At 63.6% G+C, this 24,656-nt stretch overlaps 5 protein-coding genes and 1 long non-coding RNA gene across 10 annotated transcripts; 3 read left to right on the top strand and 3 right to left on the bottom strand.

Moving 5' to 3' along the window:
• Positions 1–73: 73 nt before the first annotated feature.
• LOC127466406 (aldehyde dehydrogenase family 3 member B1-like) lies at positions 74–2,152 on the bottom strand. The gene is made up of 3 exons (XM_051777164.1): positions 1,819–2,152; positions 1,558–1,657; positions 74–605 (listed from the first exon to the last, which is right to left on the bottom strand). The coding sequence occupies exons 1-3, from the start codon at positions 2,104–2,106 to the stop codon at positions 412–414; spliced, it is 582 nt and encodes a 193-aa protein (XP_051633124.1). The 5' UTR covers positions 2,107–2,152; the 3' UTR covers positions 74–411.
• Positions 2,153–7,518: 5,366 nt separating this feature from the next.
• Positions 7,519–11,524, top strand: UNC93B1 (unc-93 homolog B1, TLR signaling regulator). Of its 3 annotated transcripts, none has more exons than XM_051777007.1 (12): positions 7,519–7,919; positions 8,666–8,796; positions 8,878–9,019; positions 9,099–9,252; positions 9,330–9,491; positions 9,555–9,678; positions 9,761–9,854; positions 9,940–10,064; positions 10,135–10,317; positions 10,390–10,663; positions 10,924–11,042; positions 11,119–11,524. In XM_051777007.1, exons 1-12 carry the CDS (start codon positions 7,634–7,636, stop codon positions 11,386–11,388), a joined length of 2,064 nt encoding a protein of 687 aa, XP_051632967.1. In that variant the 5' UTR covers positions 7,519–7,633; the 3' UTR covers positions 11,389–11,524. The 3 variants fall into 3 exon arrangements, with proteins under 3 accessions (XP_051632967.1, XP_051632965.1, XP_051632966.1); XM_051777005.1 differs by having other exon boundaries at positions 7,685–7,888; positions 8,694–8,796; XM_051777006.1 differs by lacking the exon at positions 7,519–7,919 and adding an exon at positions 8,204–8,233.
• Positions 10,924–12,065, bottom strand: LOC127466449 (uncharacterized). Its single transcript, XR_007902707.1, has 2 exons — positions 12,008–12,065; positions 10,924–11,169 (listed from the first exon to the last, which is right to left on the bottom strand). It is a non-coding gene; the product is annotated as an uncharacterized LOC127466449 (long non-coding RNA).
• Positions 12,066–12,136: 71 nt separating this feature from the next.
• Positions 12,137–14,682, top strand: MAX (MYC associated factor X). The gene is made up of 5 exons (XM_051777176.1): positions 12,137–12,301; positions 12,495–12,521; positions 13,302–13,409; positions 13,631–13,754; positions 13,995–14,682. The coding sequence occupies exons 1-5, from the start codon at positions 12,266–12,268 to the stop codon at positions 14,177–14,179; spliced, it is 480 nt and encodes a 159-aa protein (XP_051633136.1). The 5' UTR covers positions 12,137–12,265; the 3' UTR covers positions 14,180–14,682.
• A 268-nt stretch (positions 14,683–14,950) lies between these two features.
• Positions 14,951–19,251, bottom strand: FNTB (farnesyltransferase, CAAX box, beta). The gene is made up of 12 exons (XM_051777075.1): positions 19,112–19,251; positions 18,129–18,193; positions 17,905–17,977; positions 17,568–17,659; positions 17,126–17,272; positions 16,968–17,051; positions 16,614–16,700; positions 16,409–16,538; positions 16,194–16,326; positions 15,989–16,100; positions 15,797–15,911; positions 14,951–15,297 (listed from the first exon to the last, which is right to left on the bottom strand). Exons 1-12 carry the CDS (start codon positions 19,190–19,192, stop codon positions 15,187–15,189), a joined length of 1,230 nt encoding a protein of 409 aa, XP_051633035.1. The 5' UTR covers positions 19,193–19,251; the 3' UTR covers positions 14,951–15,186.
• Positions 19,252–20,796: 1,545 nt separating this feature from the next.
• RAB15 (RAB15, member RAS oncogene family) lies at positions 20,797–24,159 on the top strand. 3 transcript variants are annotated; one of them, XM_051777150.1, is made up of 7 exons: positions 20,797–20,982; positions 22,039–22,099; positions 22,231–22,291; positions 22,380–22,457; positions 22,538–22,627; positions 23,554–23,619; positions 23,735–24,159. In XM_051777150.1, the coding sequence occupies exons 1-7, from the start codon at positions 20,859–20,861 to the stop codon at positions 23,888–23,890; spliced, it is 636 nt and encodes a 211-aa protein (XP_051633110.1). In that variant the 5' UTR covers positions 20,797–20,858; the 3' UTR covers positions 23,891–24,159. The 3 variants fall into 3 exon arrangements, with proteins under 3 accessions (XP_051633110.1, XP_051633109.1, XP_051633111.1); XM_051777149.1 differs by lacking the exon at positions 20,797–20,982 and adding an exon at positions 21,007–21,906; XM_051777151.1 differs by lacking the exon at positions 20,797–20,982 and adding an exon at positions 21,010–21,906 and having other exon boundaries at positions 22,538–22,599; positions 23,735–23,866.
• Positions 24,160–24,656: the final 497 nt, after the last annotated feature.

Raw genomic sequence — 24,656 nt, 5'->3', positions numbered from 1 at the left:
GCCAAATCCAGCCCAGGGCATCTCCCAGCACCCCCCAAACCGGAGGACAGAGGCACGAAGAGAGGCAGGAGAGAGCTCAATGCAAAGTCTTTACTATAGGCAGAGTTACATGGAGGAAAGAGCAACAGTGAGGAGAAGGAGGATCATCCCCAAGGAAAGGTCCATGTGATGGGAGATGGGGCTGATGGGACCATTTCTCCACCAGGAAGAGGAAAAAGAGCTTCTGGGCCGTTTCAGCTGCTTCCTGGAAAACGGTCCAGAGCAGAGGCCACAAGCGTGCAGGAGGGGGCATCCATCCCAGCTGTCCAATGCGCTCCAGCGAAGCAAAGGACACGGTGAGGATCGGGGGGCAGTCCTGGTTCTCCACACCGACTCTGTGCATGGAGACCCTCGGAGCAGGACGTGGGACCCTCAGAGCAGGGTGCAGGTGCCCCTGCGCTTGACCTCGAAGGCGGCCGTGAGGAGCCCCAGTTTCTGCTGGGTGTAGGGCGGGTAGCGCGGGGCGTTGATGGCCTCCAGCCCCATGCTCCGGTGCAGGCAGCCCCGGTGGTGGGAGAAGGTGTCGAAGGTGAACTTCCCGTGGTATCTTCCCAGGCCACTGTTCCCTGGAACACACAGGACAGGTCCATGCTCAGGGTGGGACTCTGCTCCTGATGACACCCGCTCTGAGCATCAACACGAGGGAAAAAAACCCCACAGGCTTTTCTCTGCTGAGCAACACAGATATGGTGGAGGAATTCCATCCTTCCCAGTGCCTCCTCCAGGTCTATGGATATGCAATCCAACCAATCCTGCTGTAGCTCAGCAGCTTGGAGGCCTCAGCATTTCATTTTTACCCACCTCCATTTACCTACACAAGCTTTGTTGGGTCTACAAGCCTTGATTTCCCTCCATGATGCTCCTCTGTACCTCCCCACAGTTGGAGCTGTTCCATCTTCTTCCTGGAGCTCTTAAAACCTGAAGCCACATTGGCAACACCAGTTCTCCCAATTCCTGTGGCTGGTTTAACTGGAGGTTGAGTCCGGTGACTTCCCGTCTCACCCCAATGACTTCAGCCCATTCACCTGCTCTAACGTGGCTTTAGCTGATAATTGGAGGTAGTTGGTCTGAATCATTCCCAATTAAGATAAGTTACGGAATGGGAAGTACCAAAAATTGTTTGCTGAGCCACAGGCAGGTGAGGAATTAATTGTCAAGGTATTTCATTATGTCTAACTCAGCCACCAGCTCTGACAGAGTTGCTGAGAAGGGGCACCACCAAAGGGAGGGATTTACCCCAGAAATATTTTGGGGAGATATGAGGAGATTGGGAATTATTCTGGGGAACAACACTCCTCTATTCCTGCATCCCTGGACCATGCTGCAGCAAAGGCCCAGGGCTGAGTGACCTCGCTCTTCACTTGAGAAAACAAATTGCACCAACCCAGAGAACAAAAACTTCCTCTTTTCCGAGGAGGATCTCCAAGGTTCCATAAGAGGTTCTCCACGTATTTATCAGTTCCTACTCTTCCTAAGAGGCAGAATGAAGTTGGTCAGGCCTGGGGGCTCTGGACATACCAATCCCTCCGAAGGGCAGCGAGGTCAGTGCCACGTGCATCAGGGTGTCGTTGCCACAGAAGCCGCCGCTGCTCGTCCGCTCCAGGACCTGGTTCACCACCTGGGAGGGAGCAGAGAAGGTGGATGAGGGTCTTGCACTTGGCAAACGCCACCCAATTCATCCATTAAATGTTCCCAGAGTGTTCCCTCCAGAGAGCATCCTGGTGGCTGTCAGGGTGGTACCTGATTTTCCTCCCCACTTGCCCTGCTCCACGGACTCACCTTGCTGTCACAGGAGAAGGCGTAGATGGCCAAGGGCCGCGGCCGCGCGTTGATGAAGTCAATGGCTTCATCCATGTTGGCCACGACGACGATGGGCAGGATGGGCCCGAAGATCTCCTCCTGCATGACAGGGTCCGAGGGCTGCACGTCTGCCAGGATTGTGGGAGCTGTGGAGAAGAAACCCGACGGCACCAGCCGGGCACAGAGGTCGGAGATGACACCTTGGACCTCCTGCCAAGACCCATCCCTAAGCACCCAATTCCTATGGAAACCTTCCCTGAACCTCATTTCCCTCTAGAGCCCCCCCTTTTGATGTGAGGCCTTCTCCACACGCCATATCTGCTCCACACACAGACAAAGACGTGCGTGAGGCCCAAGCCCTCACCGATGTAGCGCTCGGCCTCGTCCGTCTGTCCCCCGATGGCCACGCGCCCGCTGCACAGCAGCTTCCGCACCCGCTGGAACTGCTTGTCCCCCACAATGCGCCCAAAATCCGGGGATTCCTGGGGGTTGGGGCCAAAAAACTCCACGATGGCCTCGCGCAGGGCGGGCATGAGCTTCTCCTGCATCTCCAGGCTGCAGAGCAGGTAGTCGGGCGCGATGCAGGTCTGCCCCGCGTTGAAGAAGCGGCCCCAGACCACGCGCCGAGCCACGTTGGGTATGTCGCAGCTTTCGGACACGTAGCAGGGGTTCTTGCCCCCCAGCTCCAGCGTCACCGGCGTCAGGTGCTTGGCAGCGGCCGTCATCACGATCCGCCCCACCCGGGGGCTGCCTGCGGGCATGGAAAACAGGGGGATGGGGACAAACCCACCAGCCATCGCACACCTCTGCCACGTGGCACCCTGGGGCCAGAGCACACACACTGAGTCCCACCAGACCTCAGACACACACCCCAGATCCTCCAGCACATCCTGGCACCACAACCCCAAGCCAATCTCTGCCTTTTAGCAGGTGTGTCCGGAGGGAATCCCTCTTCCCCCTCACACCAAAGCCAGGCAGGGCTCTGCTCTGTCCCATGGGACGTACCAGTGAAGAAGATGTAGTCAAACTTGTTCTCTAGCAGCCTTGTGCTCTCCTGCACACCCCCAGTCACCACAGCAAAGCAGTCCTGCAAGGGAATAGGATACCTCCTGTCACCATCTGTCCCCACCAACAGCATCCTGGGATGCTGGGACACTGGCTGGGCGTGGAGAAAGGAGATTCAGCACATGGAAGATGTGTAAGGTTGGGGTTGCGAAGCAGGGTTGAGAACACCACGGCCTGGGAACAGGGACAAGGACAAGAAGAGCTTCTCACATTGTCCAGGTAACAGCTCAGCGTTTCAGCAACGAGTCTCTCGGTGTTCTTGGATATCTCTGAGGGTTTGACAATGACGCAGTTCCCTGGAGGGAGATCGACAGGACATCAGCACAGTGACACGGTGACAGCCAGCCCTTCTGGGGACGAGACCCTGGCACTGCCAGGATCCTCTGGGCCAGGGGACTGTAAGGTGGGGCTCACCAGCAGCGATGGCCCCGATGAGGGGCACCAGGAAAAGGTGGATGGGGTAGTTCCAGGGCGATATGATGAGCACCACCCCGTACGGATCCTTGCGGATGAAGGCGGAGTCCAGCTGCATCACCTGTGAGAACGTCCACAACCTCAGCGCTGCCCTCCCCACCAGCAACCCCTTTTCCCTGCCTTCCCTTTTCCTAGAGCTTCCCTCTTACCAGATTCTTGTCCACGTGCTCGTCCTTCATCCAGTGGCACAGGTTGTTGAGGGTGACGTTGAGCTCGTTCTTGCAGAGGAGGATCTCGCTGAAGTAAGCCTCAAAGGACGGCTGGGGACAGACATCACAAAGTGTCACCCCCACACCAACCCCGTCACCTCAACACTGACCCCAACGTGGACTCTGTCACGCCAGCACAGATCCTGGCATCGACCCGGCCACCCCAACACTTACCTCGTCACCCCAACACCAACCCTGTCACCCCAGGAGGAGTCTCCCCCCTCTTCCAAGCATGAAGAGCAGGAGAAGCTCTTAAGCAGAAGTTGCCATCACCCCCTGTAACTCCCAGAGAATATCAGTGTCCCGGAAATTTTATGAAAATAGGTATCTGACCAGAGGAAAAAAAAAAAACAACTAAAATTGAACATTTTCATGATATTTAACAAATTCCTGAGCTCAGCGCTGTGAACCAGCAACAGAGCCCCAAACCACGAGGAAACAGAGCAATATCACTGGAGCTCCAGAAGAGCTGGTCCTCGTGCCAAAGGCAGCTCCACACTGCTGCCCTGGGATGGGACAGTGCTCTTGCATCCCAAGCACTTGGATACTCAAGCTGGAAGCAGAGCCTGGAGCTCCCTCCCTGGGCCTGTGGACAAAAGCTGAACTTAAGACCTTGATTAAAGGGAAATACAAAGAACCACAGCTTAATTAAACCCCTCAAGATGGAGAAGTGGGTCCTCTCCATAGCCATGGAGCACAGATTAAGATCACACTTGCGGGAGAACTGTGAAGGCACCTGGGATAACCCAGCAGGCTCAGTGGAGCCCCTTCATGACTGCGGAGAGCCAGAGGAGCAAAGCTCCTGTGCTGTGACACCGTATTTTGGAGTCCTCCAACTCCAGAACATCCCTGGATTGGAGCCTTCCTCCCATCCCCACACTACTTTGGGGTTGGGAAGGCTGGTTGTTGATTCCCACGATGTTCCACCACCCCAAAACACCGGTGCCAGGAGGTGTGAGGACCGTCCCGGACGTGAGAGCTCAGCAGGCACGTGCGATAATCTGGTGAAGCAACGGGGCCGCTCTTGATCTGGGATGACAGTTGCATCACCACTAAGAGGAAAATGATGGGTCATTAAGGGTTTTGATGAGATACGAAGGCTGTGAGATGGGACATTAAGTCTGATGTCATCCAAGTGCTGCTGATCATCGGCACCAGGGAGAAACCGGTGTCGCTGGAGGTGAGGCAGCACCTCAGGTACGTAAGGGCAGGTGAAGCGTCCATCCAGTTATGAGGGCCTGGCTGCATAACAAGCTCATTACTAGACAACCAGATCTAATTAGACATAATTGAGAGAAGTGATGGACACACTCGGAGCACTGATGCCTATCGAGGCCTGGCTGAAAGAGAAGGACTCGCCCCCAATAAACAAGGCAATTAGGAGCCTTGGAAGACGGCAGGACATGGAAGGATGTGGCTGAGGGCACAGGCTGCTGTGCTGATGCCGGGCAGAGAGGTGAGGATCCTATCATGGAACCCTGGAATGGTTTGGGTTGGAAAGGACCTTAAAGCTCATCCAGTGCCACTCCAAGCCATAGGCAGGGCCTCCTTCCACTAGACCAGGTTGCTCCAAGCCCTGTCCAACCTGGCCTTGAACACTTCCAGAGAGATGAGCTGAGACCACGAAAATTATCCACAGTGGGGATGCTTCCGCTGCGTCAGTGGATCATCCAAGACCTCCTGGCATTCTGCAATACCCTGGGTCACATCCAGGTCCCTGCCCATGCTACTGTGCCAGTGAAACCAGTCCCTGTAAGGCTCTGGGAATGTGCAGCGCCAGCGCCTTGCACAACGCCAGTAATAGCGGGTGTGCTGGGAGCACCCCAGGATATCACCCTCTGTGGAGCTCACATGGACGACCAGGGGCTGGATGTGTGGGGGGACACAGAAGGGGAAATGTTCCCACTTCACATCAGCCAAGGTGGCCTTTGCCCAGTTTCAGGGCACCAGGGATGGGATCAGCAGCACAGTCCCTCCGCTGTCCCTGGATCTGAGGGGACCCAGCACCTATGGATGCACCATACCAGCCCTGAAGCACACCTAGAGGGACACAGGACACCGGAGAGGAGATATCCCATGCCTTGACCCCCACGAGGATGCAACAGCCAGACAAAGGGGCATGAAGGACCCCAAAGACATGATGACAGTGCCCCTGAATCCCAGCCCCCTCTCACCTTGCCCATGTCCGCAGCAGTGGCCTCCAGGATCTCCTCCTTCTTATCATCCAGGAAGCGTCCCAGGGCCTCCAGCTGGGCCGTGCGGTATTCCAAGGGCCGTGTCTTCCCAGAGAGCCAGGATGCCCGCAGGTGGCTCACCAGCCCAGCATAGGGGTTCCCGCTGCAGGGATGGAGGTGTCAGAGGGACCCCAGCCCCATCCCAGCTCTTCAGAGCATCATGTCACCCCAGATCCATGTCATCCCATCCCAGCATCGAACTGGAGCCCCAGATTCCCTGGGGACAGGGCAGGGAGTCCACACACTTGTGTTTTTCCCTTGCTGCCGGAAGCAGCCCAACACGGCACTGTTCCTGGCAGATCCCACCTTCTCCCTTGGGCCATGCTGGAAGGTGGTGACCCACAGATCCCAGACTCATCCCCCAGCACAAACCTGGGGTCCCCATTGTACTGGCACTGCCCCCCAGCCCACCCTCCTGTCTCCCTCCTGTCCCCAGCCCCTTGTTCTCACCATACAGTGCTGCAGACCAATGGCTGTGGTCCCTTCCCGATCCCACTACCTCCACAGCACCCAGCAGCTTTCCCAACATCTTTGCCGGGATCACTGCCCACGGTGCTGCACTTGCCGTAGCCCAGGGGCTGCTGCCCGGGGGGCTCGAGGGGCTGCTGCATGCCAAGCTGTTGGAAGGAGCTGCCGGTCTCCATGGAGAGTGTGGTGGTGCTGGGGAGAGACGGGGGTGGCTTATGCCGGGACTGAAGCGCGGGAGCTGCCGGCTCAATCCCAAGAGGAGTCACCTGCCTGCGGCACCTTTGAAGGTGCCTGTTTGGTGCTCGGGGCCGTCCTGGTTGTCGGGGTGACTCAGCCCGGTGCTGCTGCCCGAGGCCCCGGGAGATGCCTGAGATTCCCGGGATGACTGCCAGCCTCTGGACACTGACCTGCCCGGGCTTCTCACCTGATGTGGGGTCACCCATGGGGACCTCAGGGACAAGACATCCCCAAATCTGGGGGACAGAGCTGCAGCCCCACATCTGTCCTCCCATTCCTCTCCGTGCCCAAGGCACCCACCCCCTTCCTCGAGGGAACCCCCCCAGTGCCTCACAACCCCCACCCGCATAGGGGATGCTAAGGGGGTGCCCCGCAGGGGATGCCAGTTTTGGGGACTCCGCAGTGCCTACCTTGGGAGCTGTGCAGGGGCTGCAGGAGCACGAGTCCAGGTGGGCACTGCTGAGGCTCAGGAGCCCCTAAATGCTGTGGGGCCAGTGGCTGGGCCCCATGGCCAGGGGCGGGCAGGATTGGGCCCCGCCTCCATGGGGCTGGCAGTGGGGACAAGGGCTGGGATAGGATGGGATGGGACCTCCCCCATGGGACAGTGGCACTGGGGAACTCCCACGGCCACCAAACCACCACCATGAACCTTGACCCATTGGGACCCCACAGACACACCTCACCCCGCTCCCAGGAGCACCCTGATCCATTGGAACCCCACAAACACCCCTCATCCTGTTCCCAGGACCACCCTAACCCACGGGGTCCCATAGACAGCCCTCATCCTACTTCCCTACTTTCACAACCAATAGACACGCATCATCCTGCTCCCAGGACCACCCTGACCCACGGGGTTCCCACTGACGCTCCTTATTCTGCTCCCAGGACCATGCCCAGGAAGGTCCCTTTCCCCCTGGCACTCCAGGGTGGCTACCCTTGCCTGGGGTATGGGGGGCCCTCGAGATGGGGGCTGCCCCTGCCCCACTGCCATGACCCTTCTGGGGCTGTTCCCCACATATCCCACTCATCCTGTAGGAACCAGCACCCTCGTAAGAATCCCATGTCAAGAATCCCCCGCTACCGGCTGGGTCAGATCCTGCCCTGAAGATGTCACCCCTTCCTGCCCCGCCCATGTCCCCCCACCCTGCCCCGGGGCACCCTGCCATGCCACGCACCCGGGCACGCTCCTGGCACTGGCTTTGGGGTGACAAGCAGGGCAGGCAGTGCCCCATACCCCCAGACCGGGATGTCCCCCCGCCCAGGCACTCTGGCACATCCCCCGGGCCGGGAAGGGGAAGCGAGAGTGCCCGGGACCAGCACTCAGTGCACCGGGCACCCCGAGGAGGCAGCACCCAGCCCGGGGTCTGGTGGGAGCACCGGGGAGGCTGCGGGGGTGCAGGGGAGCTGAGGAGGGGAGTTGGGGGGGGTTGAGGGTTCTTGTGCAACAGGGGAGCGATGGGTGCGGGGGGGTCAGGGTGCTGTGCAGGGGGGTCAGGGTCATGGGTGCTGGGGGGGTCGGGGTGCTGAGGGCGGGTGCGGGTAGGGACCGGGGTGCCGGGAGTCGGGGGGAGTCCGGGACACGAGAGGTGTGGGGGTGGAGGGGGGTGGAATCTGGGAGCGGCTCCTTTAACCACCCCCGTCCCGCCCGCCCCGTCCGTCCGAAAGAGGAAGCGGCGACCGCCCCGCCCCGGGAGGCTCTGGCACCGGGTACCGGGACGGGGGTCGGGGCGCCGGGGGGATGCGGTGGAGGCTGGGGGTGCTGGGCCCGGGGGTGGAGTTCTGGGGGGTGCAAAGCTGGGAGGGCGTGTGCAGTGCTGGGTTCAGGGGTGCAGGGTGTAGGCATGCAGAGCACGTGGGTGCAGAGTGCCGGACACGGGTGCACGATTTGGGGGTGCAAGTCATGGGTTCAGGATCTGGGGGTGCTGGGTACGTGGGTGCAGGGGTTGGGTTAGGGGTACAAGGACTGGGGGTACAAGTCACAGGTGCAGGTCTGGGGGTGCATCTCTCAGGGTGCAGAGCACATGGGCACAGGGTCCGGGGGTGCTGGGCACAGGGGTGCAGAGTCAGGGAGCGCAGGGTCTGGGTGTGAAGGACACAGAGGTGCAAGACACATGAGTACAAGACTTGGGGTGCCAACAGGTTCCCCCCCCATCCTGGCACCATCCAGGGTCCCCCCAGAAGCAGTGATGGAGAAGGACCCCGACTGCTGCCAGGATGGGGCCAAGACAGTGCCAGGTGCCGGGCTGGGCACTGAGGGGACAGAGACACAGGTGAGGCCGGGGGAGGGAACTGGGTGGGGGGCAGGCCTGTGGTGGCCATACCCAAGGTCTGACTACCGGGGTCACCTGTAGCTGGACGATTTTGTGGGTGCTCACCCCGACTACAATGAGGAGGAGGAGGAGCAGAAGTACTTCCGCCGCAAGCGTCTCGGCGTCATCAAGAATGTGGTGGCTGCCAGTCTGGCGGGCACCCTCACCTATGGCGTATACCTGGGTATGGGCACCTCCCAGGGGTCCCCAAAACAATCCGGGGTGCTCAGAGCACGCGGTGACCGCCCCTGGACCCCCCGCAGGCCTGCTGCAGATGCAGCTGATCCTTCACTATGACGAGACCTACCGGGAGGTGAAGTACAGCAACATCCAGCTGGAGGACATCGACCACAAGGTGCTGATGGGCATCAACGTCACGCCTGTGGCGGCGCTGCTCTACACACCCATCCTCATCAGGTACGGCCTCGCCGCGCTCCCGCCTGGCACGGTGCACTGGCACGGCCGCCCACACTGCCCGCTCCTCGCCCCGGCAGGTTTTTCGGCACCAAGTGGGCCATGTTCCTGGCGGTGGGCATCTACGCCCTCTTCGTCTCCAGCAACTACTGGGAGCGCTACTACACCTTGGTGCCCTCTGCTGTGGCCATTGGCATGGTCATCGTGCCCCTCTGGGCCTCCATGGGCAACTACATCACGCGGTAGGCATCGGGTGGGCGGGCGGGGGGCGCGGGGGGTGCCGGCTGACCTGCTGTGCCGCGCAGGATGGCCCAGAAGTACTACGAGTATGTCAACTACAAGGAGGAGCAGGAGAGGGTGCGGGCACCGCGGGACGCTTGCAACGCCTACATCATCATCTTCCAGACCATCTTCTACTCCTGCTTCCACGTGAGCGCCGGTGGGATGGGCGGGATGGGCAGGGGGGGCCGCACCGGCAGCACTGAGCCTGCCCCCCCTCTACATCTCGTAGTTGAGCTTCGTCTGCGCTCAGATGCCCATGGTCTTCTTCCTCAACAACTACCTGTACCAGCTCAACCACACGCTGTTCGCAGTGAAGCACTGCGGTGAGGCCACGGGGGCGTGAGGAGGCACCGGGAGCCTCTATCCCACCCCCGCTGGGATTAACCGTGGCATGTGCCCCCCTGGCAGGGACCCTGAGCCACGGCACGCTGCCCGGCTTCAACAAGACAGTGCTGCAGAGCCTGCCCCGCAGCGTCAACCTCATTGTCGTGGAGAGCGCGTTGATGGCCGCCGCCTTCCTCGCCATGCTGGTGGTGAGCGCCGGGCAGGAGGGGACGGCGCCGGGCTGGGCAAGGGCAGCGCCTCACCTTCGGCACTCCGCAGGTGCTGGTGCTGTGCGGCGCCGCGTACCGGCCCATGGAGGAGATCGACATGCGCAGCATCGGCTGGGGGAACATCTTCCAGCTGCCCTTCAAGCACATGCGGGACTATCGCCTGCAGCACCTCCTGCCGCTGTTCATCTACAGCGGCTTCGAGGTGCTCTTTGTCTGCACCGGATTCTCCCTGGTAGGACCTGGGATGGGGTGTGGGGGGCTGAGGGAGCGGGGCCGCGCGACACTGAGCCCGCTCTTGCTGCAGAACTACGGTGTGTGCACCCTGGGGCTGGAGAAGCTGGCGTATCTCCTCATGGCCTACGGCTTCTCTGCCTCGGCGTGCTCCAGCCTGGCCCTGAGCATGCTGCGCCTGCGCCGGCAAATCCCGCTCCTGGCTGGGGCCGTCATCCACGCCGGACTCCTGGTGCTGCTCTTCTGCTGGGCGCCGGAGCCCCGGCAGCAGGCACAGGCACCGCTGCTCTACATCGTCGCCGCGCTCTGGGGCACGGGCAGCACCCTCAACAAGACCGGAATCAGCAGTGAGTGGTGGGGGAAAAAAAACGGAACAGCCTTGGTGGTCCCCACAATGTCTCCAATATCCCTGAAGCATCACCGGTGGTGGTCCCAAAAGCAGCCTTGGCGGTGCCCAAAATGCCTTGGCTGCCCCCAGCTTCTCCACGCGTCCTCTCCCCACTCACCCTGGCACTGCGGGACACGCCCACTGTGGCTGTCCCGTTGTCCCCCATGCCAAGGGGACCACGGCACGGGAAGGGGGCGCTGATTCTGGTCTCTGCCGCAGTCCTCCTGGGAATGCTGTACAAGAACAAGGAGCGCCAAGACTTCATCTTCACCATCTACCACTGGTGGCAGGCCCTGGCCATCTTCGCCGTCTACCTGTCCTCCGGGCTGCCCATGAAGGTGAGCCCCAGGTGCGCCCCAGCCCAGCCCTGGGACGTTCCAAGCTCTCCGGATCCCAAACCTCGCTATGCCGCAGGCCAAGCTGTCCATGCTGCTGCTGACACTGGTGGTGGCGGTGGGGACGTACCTGTGGATGGAGCGGAAGCTGGCGCGGCGCGTGGAATACCGGCTGCCCCGCCTGCCGCGCCCACGCCACAAGCCCTGCGGGTACCGCTACCTGGAGGAGGACAACTCGGACGAGACCGGCTCCGAGGACGGCGGGGACCAGCAGGACGGCAGGGAGAGCCCGGCAGGGGCTGCCCGCGGGGACGAGCAGCCCAGAGAGGATGGGGAGCAGCTGGGATAGGGACAGCCCGGCCCCGCCCTGCCCTCAGCGCCGAGCGGGGCCATCGCCCTCCCTGGGGATGCCCAAACCCCCCCCCCAGTGGGCCTCAAACCCCCTCAGGTCAGGCTTGCAGCCCCCCCAGCAAAGCAGCCCACAGCGCCCCCAGGTCAGGTCCGCAGGCTCCCAGACTGACCTGCAGCCCCCCAGGGAGGCTCACAGACCCCCAGACTGTGGTACAGACCCCCAGGCAGACCCGCGGCCCTGCAGGTCATGCCCACAGTCCCCTAAGCTGGGGTGCAGCCCTTCAGACAGAACCACAGCACCCCAGCCCAACCCTGCAGCCCCCCCAGGCAGGCCGACACCCCCCCGCGGGCAACCCTGTACCCTCCTGGGCAGACCCACCGACCAGGGCCACAGACCCCCTTGCTAAACCTGCAGCCCCCCCCCCCGCCATTGTCCTGCAGCACCCAAGGCAGACCTGCAGCCCCTCGGACCGACCCCACAGCCCCCCTTGCCAAGTCTGCAACCCCTATGCCGGCCTCCTAGACGCCCCCCTCCACTCCTCTCCATCGCAACCCCGAGCCCTCCCACCCCCCTTTTCCCTCAATAAACCCCCTCCCTCCGTCCGTTCTACGCTCACCTCCTCCATCCAAGGCCACGCGCCGCCCCCTCAACGCCCTTTTATAGGCCAGTACTACGACTCCCGGCGTGCAGCGCGCTGCGCGCCGGAAGCTGTAGTCCCGCGCCGGAAGAAGCTCCTGCCGCGCCACACCAAACCACAACTCCCGTGGCCTCTTGCGCCGCCCAGCGCCATTGCTGCCCGCAGCACCCCCCGCGCACGCGCGGTGCGGGCTGTTGTTGTGGCGGCGCGGCCCGCGGCTTCACCCGGGCGGGAGCGATGAGCGACAACGATGACATCGAGGTGGAGAGCGACGTGAGTTGGGTCCCCGGTCCCGGGACAGCCCCGCGGTAACCCCCCCCGCAGCCGTTCCCCGCCCTAGGAGCGCTGGGAATGGGGTAACGTTTGGTTTGTGTGTGTTCTTCCCTCATATGGCGGCGCCCCCCCCTCCACCATCTTCTTCCTCTTCCTCGTCTTCCTCCTCGTCGCCCGGGTCGGGGCTCCTCAGGAGGAGCAGCCGAGGTTCCAGTCCGCGGTAGGTCGCTGGGGGGACCCCTCCGCAGCCCCCCCCCGGGATCGGGAGCACGTGGGTGGGGGTGTGAGGGGGGGATCTGGGGAGGGGGTGACAAGGAAGGGGATCGGGGGGAACGGGGTCTTGGGGAAGGGGAGGGTGAGTTTGGGGATGTCCTGTGGGGTCGGGGTTCTTCTTGAGGGGGGACACACGTTTGGGGCCTGGGGTCTGCCGGGAGCTGTGACACACAGGGGGATCTGCGGGGCCGGGAGTCTTGTGGGGGAAAAGGGGTTTGGGGGTGTCCTGCGGGAATGGGGATGTCATGGGGAGGGTCGCCAGTGGGGTTGTGGGACTTGTGGAGAGGGATCTGGGGCTCTTTAGGGCAGAAGGAGTGCGAGGTCTTTTGGGGTAAAGTGGGAGGGTGTGGGGTGGAGAATGTGTGGGGCTGTGTCAATTTGAGGGGGGGTGGGGCCGTATTTGGGGGGTATTGGAGGAGTGTACTATACAGGGGATTGGCAGAGGGGGGCTTGTGCCTGGTTGTTTTGGTGGGGGGGAAACCACGTTCCATGGCGAAGGTGCTTTACCCCCCCCTCCGGAGCCCGGGGCTGCCCCGGCAGCAGGAAGCCGGGAAAACCGAAAGCACCGGGAGCCGCCTCCCTCCCCGCCCTCGCGGCTAAGCCGGCGGCGTCACGGCCGCGGAGCCGCCCCAGGGGCGCAGCCGGGCTCCCACAGCACTTCCCAGGAGGAGTTCTGGGGGTGCAGGTGGTGGCCTCCCCCAGTGCCACCCCTGTCCCCCCCTCCTAGGCCGACAAACGGGCTCATCACAATGCGCTGGAGCGCAAGCGCAGGGACCACATCAAGGACAGCTTCCACAGCCTGCGGGATTCCGTGCCCTCGCTCCAGGGAGAGAAGGTGAGTTTATGGAGCGTGCTGGGAGCACGGACACATGCCCACCCAGAGTCCAGGCTTCGCGTTTTGGGACATTGCCAAGGCTCTGTCCCACCACGGGAGTCCCCAGTGAAGACCAGAGCCAGGCTGTGGAGCCAGGGTGGGATGAGGCAGATGAAATCCCACGGTTTTCCCACTGGACTAGGTCTTTATCTTGCCTCTGGCTTTTCCCACTATTGCAACAGGCATCCCGGGCCCAAATCCTGGATAAAGCCACAGAGTACATCCAGTACATGCGCCGGAAAAACCACACACACCAGCAGGACATCGACGACCTCAAGCGGCAGAACGCGCTGCTGGAGCAGCAAGGTGGGAGCTGGGATCCGATTGGAGACGGGGTCTGGCAGGGTCTGGGGTCCAGGAGCTGGAGTCCAGCAGGGGTTGGGATCCAGGAGCTGGTGGGAGATGGGCTGTGCAGGATCTGTGATGTGGGATCCCGTGGGAGCCGGGGTGTGGCAGGAGCTGTGATAGGGGATCCCATGGGAGCCGGGGTGTGGCACGAGCTGTGATCCCGGGGCCGGGCGCAGGGTGACCGTGCCGTCCCCACAGTGCGTGCGCTGGAGAAGGCCCGCTCCAGTGCCCAGCTCCAGGCCAGCTACCCTGCGGACAACAGCCTCTACACCAACCCCAAGGGCAGCGCCATCTCCGCCTTCGACGGCGGCTCCGACTCCAGCTCCGACTCGGAGCCCGACGAGCCGCAGAGCAGGAAGAAGCTGCGCATGGAGGCCAGTTAGGCCCCCCCGGCGGCCCCCGGCCCGCGGCAGGACTCGCTCCCTCCGCTCCTAGAAGCTCTCGGACTGCAGCTTTCCAGCCCTCCCCGGCCCCTTCCCTGCTCCTACCGCACCGGCCCCAGGGGGAGCCGGTCAGGCCGAGCCGAAAGACTTGGGGGGGGATCAGGGAGACCCCCCTATTGCTGCCCCCCCCGCTAGTGACCCCCCTCCCCTGTCCCTCCTGGTTTTATAGGAGCATTTCTATTTATAGCCGGGGACCAGCGCAGTCCGGAGCGGGGAGGAGCCGGGCAGCCCCCCAAAAAAAGGGAGCAAGTACTGGGAGGGGGGGGCCTCCCTCTTTATTTTCTCCGTGTGCAAACTCCACCTGCCCGAGTCGGCGGAGCACGACCTGGCACAGAGCCGGGCTTGGGGGGTCCTGTCCCCCCCCCTCTTCCTCCTCCTCCTTTTCCCCTCCTTTGGCCCCTTCCCACCTCCGTGGCATTATCCAAACTCCAGTGGCCCGTCCCTGCCCCGTAGGTGCCCGTTTTCCCCCCATTTTGATGCCATTCCATGGATTTAAGGTATGTTGTACATACTGCCCAGAGTTGTCTTGCAAGTTAAGGCTTCCCTTTACTATAAGACTATAAATAATAAAAAAAAAAAAAGCCAAAATTCCACTTAATTTATCTTCCCCTGTGGTCACCGCGTGTTCTTGGAACGAGGGAAGTGGTGCCACCAGAGCCGGACACGGTGTCACCTCCTGCCCCGTGTCCCCAGGGCCCCCAGCACACGGCAGGGTGTCACTTCTGGTTTATTGATGCCAAAAAGCTCTGCCACAGCCCGTGTCCCACCTGGCTCCGGCCGGGACGGCAGCGGGAGGCGCGGCCTGGGGCAGGCTGGGTTTTGGTATTGCTAGCACCCTGAGGACCTCGCTGTGCCGGCCAGGCCACCACGCCACGGGCTGGGCTGGGCTGGGCTGGGCTGCACACTCCGGGGCTGTGGGACCCCCAGGCAGCAGCAGGACACCCCCCCTAGTCGGCAGCGGGTGCCGGATCCAGGCTGGGCACGGGATACTGCAGGAAGTGCATCACTGCCCTCGCCACCTTCTCTGGGGCGATGTTGTAGACGGGGTGCGTGGGCTGCTGTGGGAGAGAGAGAGGAATGGAGGAGGTTAGTCATGGAATTCTGGAAGGGTTGGCATGGGAAGGGGCCTTAAGTATTGTGTAGTCCAACCCAGTGTGGGCAGGGACAGCTTCCACCAGACTGGGTTGCTCCAAGCCCTGTCCAACCTGGCCTTGGACACTCCAGGGATGGGGCAGCCACAGCTTCTCTGGACAACCTGTGCCAGGGCCTCCCCACCCTCACAGGGAAGAATTTCTTCCCAATATCCCATCTAAATTCCCCCTTTTTCACTTTGGAGCCATTCTCTCTTATCCTGTAACTCCAAGCCCTTGTCCAAAGCCCCTCTCCAGCTCCCTGGGAGCCCCTTTAAGCACTGGAAGCGGTTCTAAATTCTCCCTGGAGCCTTCCCTTCTCCAGGCTGAATCCCAGCTCTCTCTACCTCCATCGGATCCGCGTTTCCCGGCGCCGTGGAGCCCTGGAAGTTCAGCCCTGCCCACCCCAGCAATGTCCAGCACCTACCAGGCAGTTCTCAGGGATACCCAGGACCACCTCGTTGTGGAGGTCTCCGCTTCCGAAGTGCTGGGCAATGGCCAGCCCGCTCAGGCAGTAGCAGGTGTGGTAGAAATCCCGGGATCTGCGTGCAGGGACACATCGGGATGCTGAGGGGGAGCCCGGGGGGCTGGGCAGCCCCGTGTTCCCCCCGTCACTCACTTTCCTGGCTTATCCAGCAGCCCCCCGGCCGGGCACTGGCAGCACAGGAGGATGTATTCCTGCAGTGCCAGCTGGTCGAACATCCAGTGCGCCATGCTCAGCGCTGTGTCACCTGGGAGGAAACCCGGAGGAGAAACACCAGGAGGAGGTGTCAAATCCCTGGAGATGCCATTCTGGGGAGCACAGGAAGCCCATGGCAACTCACCCCTGGCATGGAGTGCCCGATGGAGCAGGGGCAGGAGCCCGGCTTGCCAAAAGGAGTAGCACCCGTCCACCAGCTTGTTGCAGCGGCCCTGGAATCCGCCCTCGAAGCGCATCTGCCGCCCGGTCACCCAGTGCTGCGGGATGATCGGAGCCAGTGTGGGATCAGGGATCGCCAGTGGGATGGGACACCCCGTGCCCCGGGCAGGGATCACTCACCAGCAGGCTCCGGAGGTTGAGCAGATGCTCCTGCTGGAGGATGACCAGCGCGGCCATGCCGCAGAAGGTGTAGCCGCCGTGCGCCTCCATGCCCGGCACGCCGCCGATCCCGCCCTCCCAGTTCTGGCACCTGTGGGAGCAGGGTCAGGGTGGCACCGGCGCCGGGAATGCCATCCCATGTGCTCCTCCCGTCCCCAAATCTCACCTGGCGATCCACTCAGCCGTCCCGGAGAAGAGCGCGGGCGTCAGGATGTTGGTCAGCGAGGCCACTGAGGCGGCACAGTAGGCACTCCTGCGGGAGAAGGGTGCTCAGGGATGTGGGAAAAGGGCACACAGGGATGCAGCACCCGCTCCCTTCTGCAGCTCTGGCTCCCCAAAATTACACTGGCTCCTCAAAACAGCACCAGCTGCTGACACCAGCCTCGTGCTACGGCACCCCAAAGTAGCTCATCGCCACAGCACCAGCTCCCCAAAACGATACCGGCTCCCAGAATCATCACCAGCTCCCAGCACTGGCTCCCCAAAAGTGCCCCAGCCCCCCAGAACAGCCCTCACCCACCTGACATCCACCTCTCCACCCACGTGCATGAGGAAGGAGCCATCCGGCTGCTTCAAAGAGTACAGATATTCCAGGAGCTTCTTCCTGCAGGGGCCAGCGGTTGTGAGGGAAGGGGGACACACCCCCCACGTCCCCCCCAGCTCCCCCATCCCCCAGACCTGTCGATGATGCCGAAGGCCTCCTCGGTGCCGATGATGCAGAGTGCGTTGACGGCGGCGTAGGTGGGGGCGAGGTGGGGGTGCTGCCCGGGACCCCCTCCAAATCCACCCTGGGGGCTCTGGCAGCGCCTCAGGAATTGGCAGACGCTGCAGGAAAGTGGGCAAGGGGCTCATTGTTACCTGTGTTGCCCCGGCAGGGCGATATGTCCCCCCCCTGCCCCGTGAACCCCCTCCGAGGCCGGAGCCGGGGGTGTCACCCCCCCATCTCTGCCGTCACGAGGGAGCCTCCGGAAGAATGGGCGGCATTGACGGCGACAGGGAGACAAAGCACTCCTTTGCTCCGGAGACAGCGGGAGGTGGCACCTCCGGAGTCACGCGGGTGGCCCGTGGGGACGCTGGCCATGGCAGGGTGGGGGTCCCCTCCCTGGCTCCCACCACTTACTCAGAGGCCACCGACTCCGGGATGGGCTCATCCAGCAGCTCCAGGCTGTGCAGGATCCAGTAGCAGAGCCAGGGGCGGCTGGCATCCAGACACTGAGGGGACAGAGGGGACAGTCAGGCAGTGGCACTGTACATAGGGTGCTGCTGCACGAGCAGGCAGGAGTGAGGGGACAGGAAAGGGAACCCCCGGAGCATCACTGCATCCCACGAGCACACAGGGAATGCTGTGTCCACTCTGGGGCCGGAAAACCCTCGGTGACGATCCCGGTGACAGCCCCGGGGTGAGGGGTTCGCCCCAGCCAGCGGCTCCAGGGCGGGATATCCGGCATTCCCGGTACCTCATAGGCTTCGGTGAGCTGCCGGAGGCCTCTCTTCAGGTAATGGAAATGCTTCTCCCGCTGCAGGACGTACCTGGGAGACAGGGAGGACAGGGATGAGCAGGCAGGGTGGCCTGGAAAGCAGGAGGGCAATGGCAGGAGAGGCAGGATCCCACCACAGCCGGAGGTGTTGCTTTTTTTTGGAATGGGAATTATTTATGTATATCGGGAACTCTGGGACTCACTGCGAGGAGTGATGGTTTGTCTTGTAGGCATCATAGACCTCCTGCACAATGTCCTCCACCTTGGACTTGGCGGGGAAAGAGGGAATAAAGACTGTGGTGAGCTCTGGGAAGTGGCTCTGCACATCCCAAAATGATCCCCACTGAGCCCCCCAGCTTCTACCCCATCCCAGGGCTTTATATCTGACTCATAGCCCCTTCTCATCCAGTAAAACCAAAGTGGGAGCTGCCAGGAGCTTTGTGCCCCGAATTATGCCAGAGTTCAGCACGATCTGGTGCTGCTTTACAAATCCAGCTGGAGTTTGGTTCATCCTGGGACCCCCATGGAAAACACGCTCCTCCCACTCATGCTGGGATAACCAGGGACTCCAACACCCCCGACCCAGGACCCAGAGTAATCCTCCAGGAAATACTCCAGGATCGGCATCAGGGTTTGGGAGGGGCAGCCTCCCACCCACATGCATGGCACTGTGTCCTGCCAGGATGGAACTGAGCAGGAATCCCAAGGATTGGGAAACCAGCAGTCACTTTTTACCCCGTCCCGGCACCCAGGGGAGCTGCCAGCGGCTGGATCAGGACAGAGGGCGGGAGGAGGGAGTCTGGCTGCCCCCGCTGCAGGACCTCTCACCCGCCCCGAACTAGTTCTAGGGGACGTGTCACAGCCCCCGTGGATGTCCCCCGGGGTCTGCAGCGGCTGGTGGGTGGCAGCACCCCCCGAGCCCCCCAAACTCCCCCCCCGGGTGACCGAGCTGCTGTGACAGCGGTGGGTGTGCGGCCAGCGGCTGGCGTGGGGAAACTGGGGCAGGGACCAGCCGGTCCCACGGCAGCCCGGCACCCCACACACCAGCGCCACGGCAGCCCGGCAGCCCCAGGGCCGGCACCGCAGACCCCGCACCCCAGTCCCGCTGCAGCCCGGCGACCCCACTCTTGGGCCCTCCCAGAGCCCCGTCGCCGAGCACGGCAGCGGCCCCCCGAGCCCCGCACACCTGCTCGGCGGAGGTGCAGGTGCGCAGCCCGTCGTCCCGCAGCCGCCGCCGCCCGCCGGGCCCGGGGGCCGCTCCCGCCATTGCGGCCCGCGGGGAGCGGCGACGGCGGCCGGGAGGGGACAGGAGGCCACGCCCTCCGACACGCCCCTCCCACCTGGCCCCGCCCCTTCCCCGCCCGGCCCCGGCGCGCATGCCGGGAGGGCGGCAGCGTCATCGCGGTGTGACGTCATGCATGACGTCACCGCCGAAAGCCATGATTTGGGATTCTTGAAGGGAGCTCGTCCGGTGCCAACCCCCTGCCATGGGCAGGGACACCTGCCGCCAGGCCAGGTTGCTTCAAGCCCCATCCAACCTGGCCTTGGACACTCCCAGGGATCCAGGGGCAGCCGCAGCTTCTCTGGGAAATCAATTCCCGTGGCTCACCACCCTCACAGTAAAGAATTTCTCCCTAATATCCCATCTAAATTTCCCCTTTTCCACTTTGGAGCCATTCCCCCTTGTGCTGTCCCTCCAGGCCCTTGTCCCAAGTCCCTCTCCAGCTCTCCTGGAGCCCCTTTAGGCACTACAAGGAGCTCTGAGGTCTCCCTGGAGCCTTCCCTTCTCCAGGCTGGACTCCCCCAGCTCTCTCCCAGCCTGTCCCCAGCCCTCGGGGCATCTCCATGGCCTCCTCTGGCCCTGTTCCAGCAGCTCCATGTCCTTCCCATGCCAAGGACTCCGGAGCTGGGCACAGTGCTCCAGGTGGGATGTCACCTGAGCAGGGCAGGGCAGGATAATCCTTCCTTACCTGCTGCCCTCGCTGCCGGTGGCAATAGCCCGGGACACCACTGGCTTTCTGGGCTGCTGGGTCATATCCAGCCTTGCATCCCCCAGCACCCCCAAATCCCTCTCCTCTGGGCTGCTTTCCATCCCATCACCCCCATCCCGCACTGATCCCGGCAGTTGTCCCGATCCTGTGCCAACTCTGCCCTTGGCCTCCTTGACCCCCACGAGGTTCCCATGGGCCCACCTTTGTCCAGCCCCCCTGGATGCCATCCCATCCTTCCAAAGTGTCACACACTCTCCTGGTGCAGCTCCATGTCCCCCCAGTGTCCCCTGCTGCATCCCTGTGTCTCCTCCTCAGTGCCCCCAGAGCATCCCCCAGTGTTCTCGGAATCCCCCTTGTCCCCACCGGTCCCCCTGGTACATCCCCTGTTTTTCCATCTCCTGTTTTCCAGAGCAGCCCCAACGTATCCCCTGGTGCCTCCCGTGCGTCCCTCCCGGTGCTCCAGAGCATCCCTCGGTGTCCCCATCGGTCCCACTTCCCCCGTGTCCCTCACGGAGCTCCCCTACAATTCCCCACGGTACCCCGGAGCATCCCTCGGTTCATCCCCTGCTGCATGCCCGGTGTATCCCGGGTTCTCCCTCCTCTGTGCACTCCGGTGTCCATCTCCCGGTGCTCCGGAGCGTTCCCCGGTGTTCTCGCCCGTTCCCCCGGTGCTTCTCCCATGTCCCCACCCCGTTTCCCAACAGCATCCCCCGGTGCCGCCCCGCACCCGGTGCATCCCCGGTGCACTCCCGGTGCTCCCTCCCCCGCATCCCCCGGTGTCCCCTCCCCGTTCCCCACAGCATCCCCCGGTTCCCCCCCCACTCCCCGGTGCCCCCTCCCGCCGCCGCCGCCCTCGCCCCGCCCCGGTGCATCCCCCGGTGCCAGCCCGGCCCGGCGCGGCGGCGGCGCAGCTCCGGTGCGGCCCCGGTGCCCGGGCCCGCCATGGCCAAGCAGTACGACGTGCTGTTCCGGCTGCTGCTGCTCGGGGACTCGGGCGTGGGCAAGACCTGCCTGCTCTGCCGGTTCACCGACAACCAGTTCCACCCCGCCCACATCTCCACCATCGGTACCGGCACCGGCAGCGCGCGGCGGCGGGAGAGGGGAAACGGGGAACCGGGAGCGTCGGGAAAGCGGGAGCACCGGGGAAACGGGGAACCGGGAGCATCGGGGAGCCGGGAGCAGTGGGAAGGCTCAGCACCGGGGAAATGGGAGCAGTGGGAGCCGCAGAAGCGGGGGAAAGGGAAACCGGGGAACTGAGGAACCGGGGAGCCGTGGCACCGGGAAACAGGGAGCACCGAGAAACTGGGGAGCCGCAGCACTGGGAAGCAGGAGCCGTGGGCACCGGGAAACCGCGAGTACCGGGAGGCTGCAGCACCGGGGAAACGGAAAACCGGGCAACTGGGGAGCGGGAAAACCGTGGGAACCGGGGGGTATTAGGGAGCCACAGCACCTGGGAACCGGGAAACCAGGGAGGGGCAAAACCGTGGGCACCGGGAAAGGGGGGAGTACAGAGGAGCTGAGAAGCCACAGGATCGGGGAAACGGGAAACCAGGGCACCCGAGAGTCGTGGGCACCGGGGAACCGGGGAGTGGCGGGCACGGGCGAAGCGGGGGCAATCGGGAAACTGTGAGCAACGGGGATACGGTTAACCGTGGGCACTGGGGAGCTGCAACACCGCGGAAACGGGGAACCGGAGAGTGGGAAAACTGTGGGAACCGGGAGCATCGGGAGTCGCAGTACCCGGGAACTGGGAAACCGGGGGCACTGGAGAGCCGCGGCTTTGGGGAACCGGGAGCATCAGGGAACCAGGAAATCATGGGCACCGGGGAACCGGGAACACTGGGCATCTCTGGCACGGGGGAATCGGGAGCAGCATGCAGCCGGGAACCGGGAGCAGTGGGCAGCCACAGCACCGGGAAGCCGCAGCACTGGGGAACCGGGAGCATCGGGATCACCCACCTGGCACCTCCTGCCAGGCCTGGCACCGGGTGTGGGCACCAGCACCGGGCCACGGCGGGGCTTGGGGTGGGCCAGGAGGGAACCGGAGCGCCCCCCGGTGACAGCAGCTCCAGCGGTGGGGAACACCGGGACACCCCCGTCCCCTCTCCCGTCCCCGTCCCAGGTGTCGACTTCAAGATGAAGACGATCGAGGTGGACGGGATCAAGGTGCGGATACAGATCTGGTGAGTGGCGGCACTGGATCCCGGGGGGGCATTCTGGGGGGTCTGAGTCCCGCTCCCCCAGCAGGGGTAGGGGCTGAGCCCTGCCCAACTCGTGCCGCGGGTGGTGGCACTGACCCGTTGTCCCCGGGCAGGGACACGGCCGGCCAGGAGCGGTACCAGACCATCACCAAGCAGTACTACCGGCGGGCACAGGTACGGGGGGTTCCCATCCTGGCGTGCAGGAGAGGGGAAACTGAGGCACGGAATTTGGGGTGTCAGTGGCCGGCCCCCCCTCCCGCAGGGCATCTTCCTGGTGTATGACATCAGCAGCGAGCGCTCCTACCAGCACATCGTGAAGTGGGCCAGCGACGTGGATGAGGTAGGGGTGCATGGGAGGGAGGTGGGGGTCCCCTCGCCGTGGTGGGCGGGGGGTCCTCACGCCGCCCCCCCACCCCGCAGTACGCGCCCGACGGCGTCCAGAAAATCCTCATCGGGAACAAAGCGGACGAGGAGCACAAGAGGCAAGTGCCCAAAGAGCAAGGGCTGCAGGTGAGCGGGGGCTGGCCTGTGCCCCCCGGGGGGGCAGGACCCCACCCCCTGCGCCCCCAGGGTGGTCAGGCCCCCCCCCTGCACTCCCGAGGGACCCCAACAGCCCTCACGCAGCCTTACCTGTGTCCAGGAAACCCCAAACATCCCCAGCTCCCCCCTCCCGCATGACCAGGGATCTCCCACCCTCTTGCAGTCTGTACCCAGGCACCTCAAAAATAGCCCCCCCCCCCCATCCAGGAAACCCCTTGCTCCCCCACAGTAGTTGTGCACCCCAAGGGGCTGATCTTAGATCTCCCTGTGCCCCGCCCAGGATGTCCAGGGACCCCCAACCCCTCTCTGCACCTCCAGCGTGGTCCCCTGCACCCCTAAAGCACCCAGTGACTCCCCCCAGTGTCTCCCCAGGACCTCTAGACCCCCAAATCATCCAGTACCCGCTTCTCTACCCCTGGCTTAGTCAGTCCCTCCCTGAGCCCACCCTGCATTCTCCATGGACCCCATCAGCCCTCTTGCAGCCTTACCTGTGTCCAGGGACCCCCAAATATCCCCAGTGCTCCCCAGCATGACCAGGGACACTCCCGCCCCCCTGCAGTCTGTACCCAGGGACTGCTGACCCCCCCACACTTCCAGAGGATCCAGGAACCCCCTTTCCACCTCACAGTGCACCCCCAGGGTGTCCAGGGACCCCCAACCCCTCCTCGCACCTCCAGCGTGGTCCCCTGCACCCCTAAAGCACCCAGGGACCCCTCCCAGGACCTCTGGACCCCCAAAGCCCCCAGTGCCCAGCCCCGGGGGGTTCCCCTATGCCAGCCCCCCCAGCTCACCCGTCTGTCCGTGCCCGGCTGTGCACGTTCCGGGGGGGAAGCGGGGTTATTGAATCCCCCCCCACCAAATCACGCTCCCTCCCCGCCAAAATCCTGGTGCCACAGTTGGCCAGGGAATACGGGATGGATTTCTACGAGACCAGTGCCTGCAGCAACCTCAACATCAAGGAGGTATGGGGGGGCTGGGAGGAGGGTCGGGGGGTCCCGAGAGGACTGGGAGGGGGAGCTGGAGGTTCTGGAGGGGTTCTGGGCGCGCTCTCCCGGGCTCACACGCCCCCTCCCGCAGTCCTTCACGCGGCTGACGGAGCTGGTGCTGCAGGCGCACCGCAAGGAGCTGGAGGAGCTGCGGGGACCCCCCCGCGCCCCCACCCTGGCCCGGCTGGAGGAGGAGGAGCAGCAACCTCTGCAGGGCGAGGACACCCCCAAGACCTGCTGGTGTTGAAGGCTGGGACCCCCCCTGACCCGGCCGCCGGCTGTGCCGGGAGGGGGCACGATAGGGGCGGGATTGGGGCGGTCCCCATGGAGGCGGGGAGGGACACGGGACACCCCACAGGGAACGGGGCGGGGGGAGAAGGCATGGGGGTGCCCTCCCCGATGTGCAGAGTGGGGTGGGGGTGTCCAGGCGCTGTGTGCCCACCCGGTGTCCACCCCGTGCCCGTGGGAGCCCCCGAGTTTTACACACACGGTTTGCAGAATAAAGGTGATGCTGGAGGTGCTGGTGGTCCGTGTGCTCCGTGGGGGGCTGTGGGCACGATGCCCTGGTGGCGGCACCGGCACAGGGAGCAGCGTGCGGCAGGCACGGCCTGGGCACGGACACCTGAGCGGTGATCAATAATTGAGGTGGATCCAGGGTGGCCGGGACGGTGTCCCCTTTCCAGGCTGGGCACGGGAATATGGGACATGGCACCCGTGGGGTGCCATGGCCAGTACCAGTGGGATGGGTGGTTCCTGGGATGATGGTCACTAGCATATAGGTGGACACTGAGATGCTGCCGGGCACTGGGATGGGCAGGTACCAGGACAAAGGTGGGCACCACAGCAGATGGGCCCAGGGATTGAGCTGGCACTGGGACCAGCAGGCCCTGGGACTGGTGGGCACTGGGATGGCAGCACAGGAGACCCCAGAGGCGATGCCAAGGCAGCGCCAGGCAAGAAGTGCTGGGGCACCCGTCCCCACCACCCTCCAGCCCACACAGCCCCAGCTCCCA

Source organism: Manacus candei, unplaced genomic scaffold, assembly GCF_025592945.1.
Source record: "Manacus candei isolate 608988 ecotype Guabito, Panama unplaced genomic scaffold, ASM2559294v1 h1tg000009l, whole genome shotgun sequence".
Lineage (NCBI taxonomy): Eukaryota > Metazoa > Chordata > Aves > Passeriformes > Pipridae > Manacus > Manacus candei.
The sequence above is the reverse complement of the archived record's forward strand: the minus strand, read 5'-3'. Positions and strand labels throughout refer to the sequence as shown.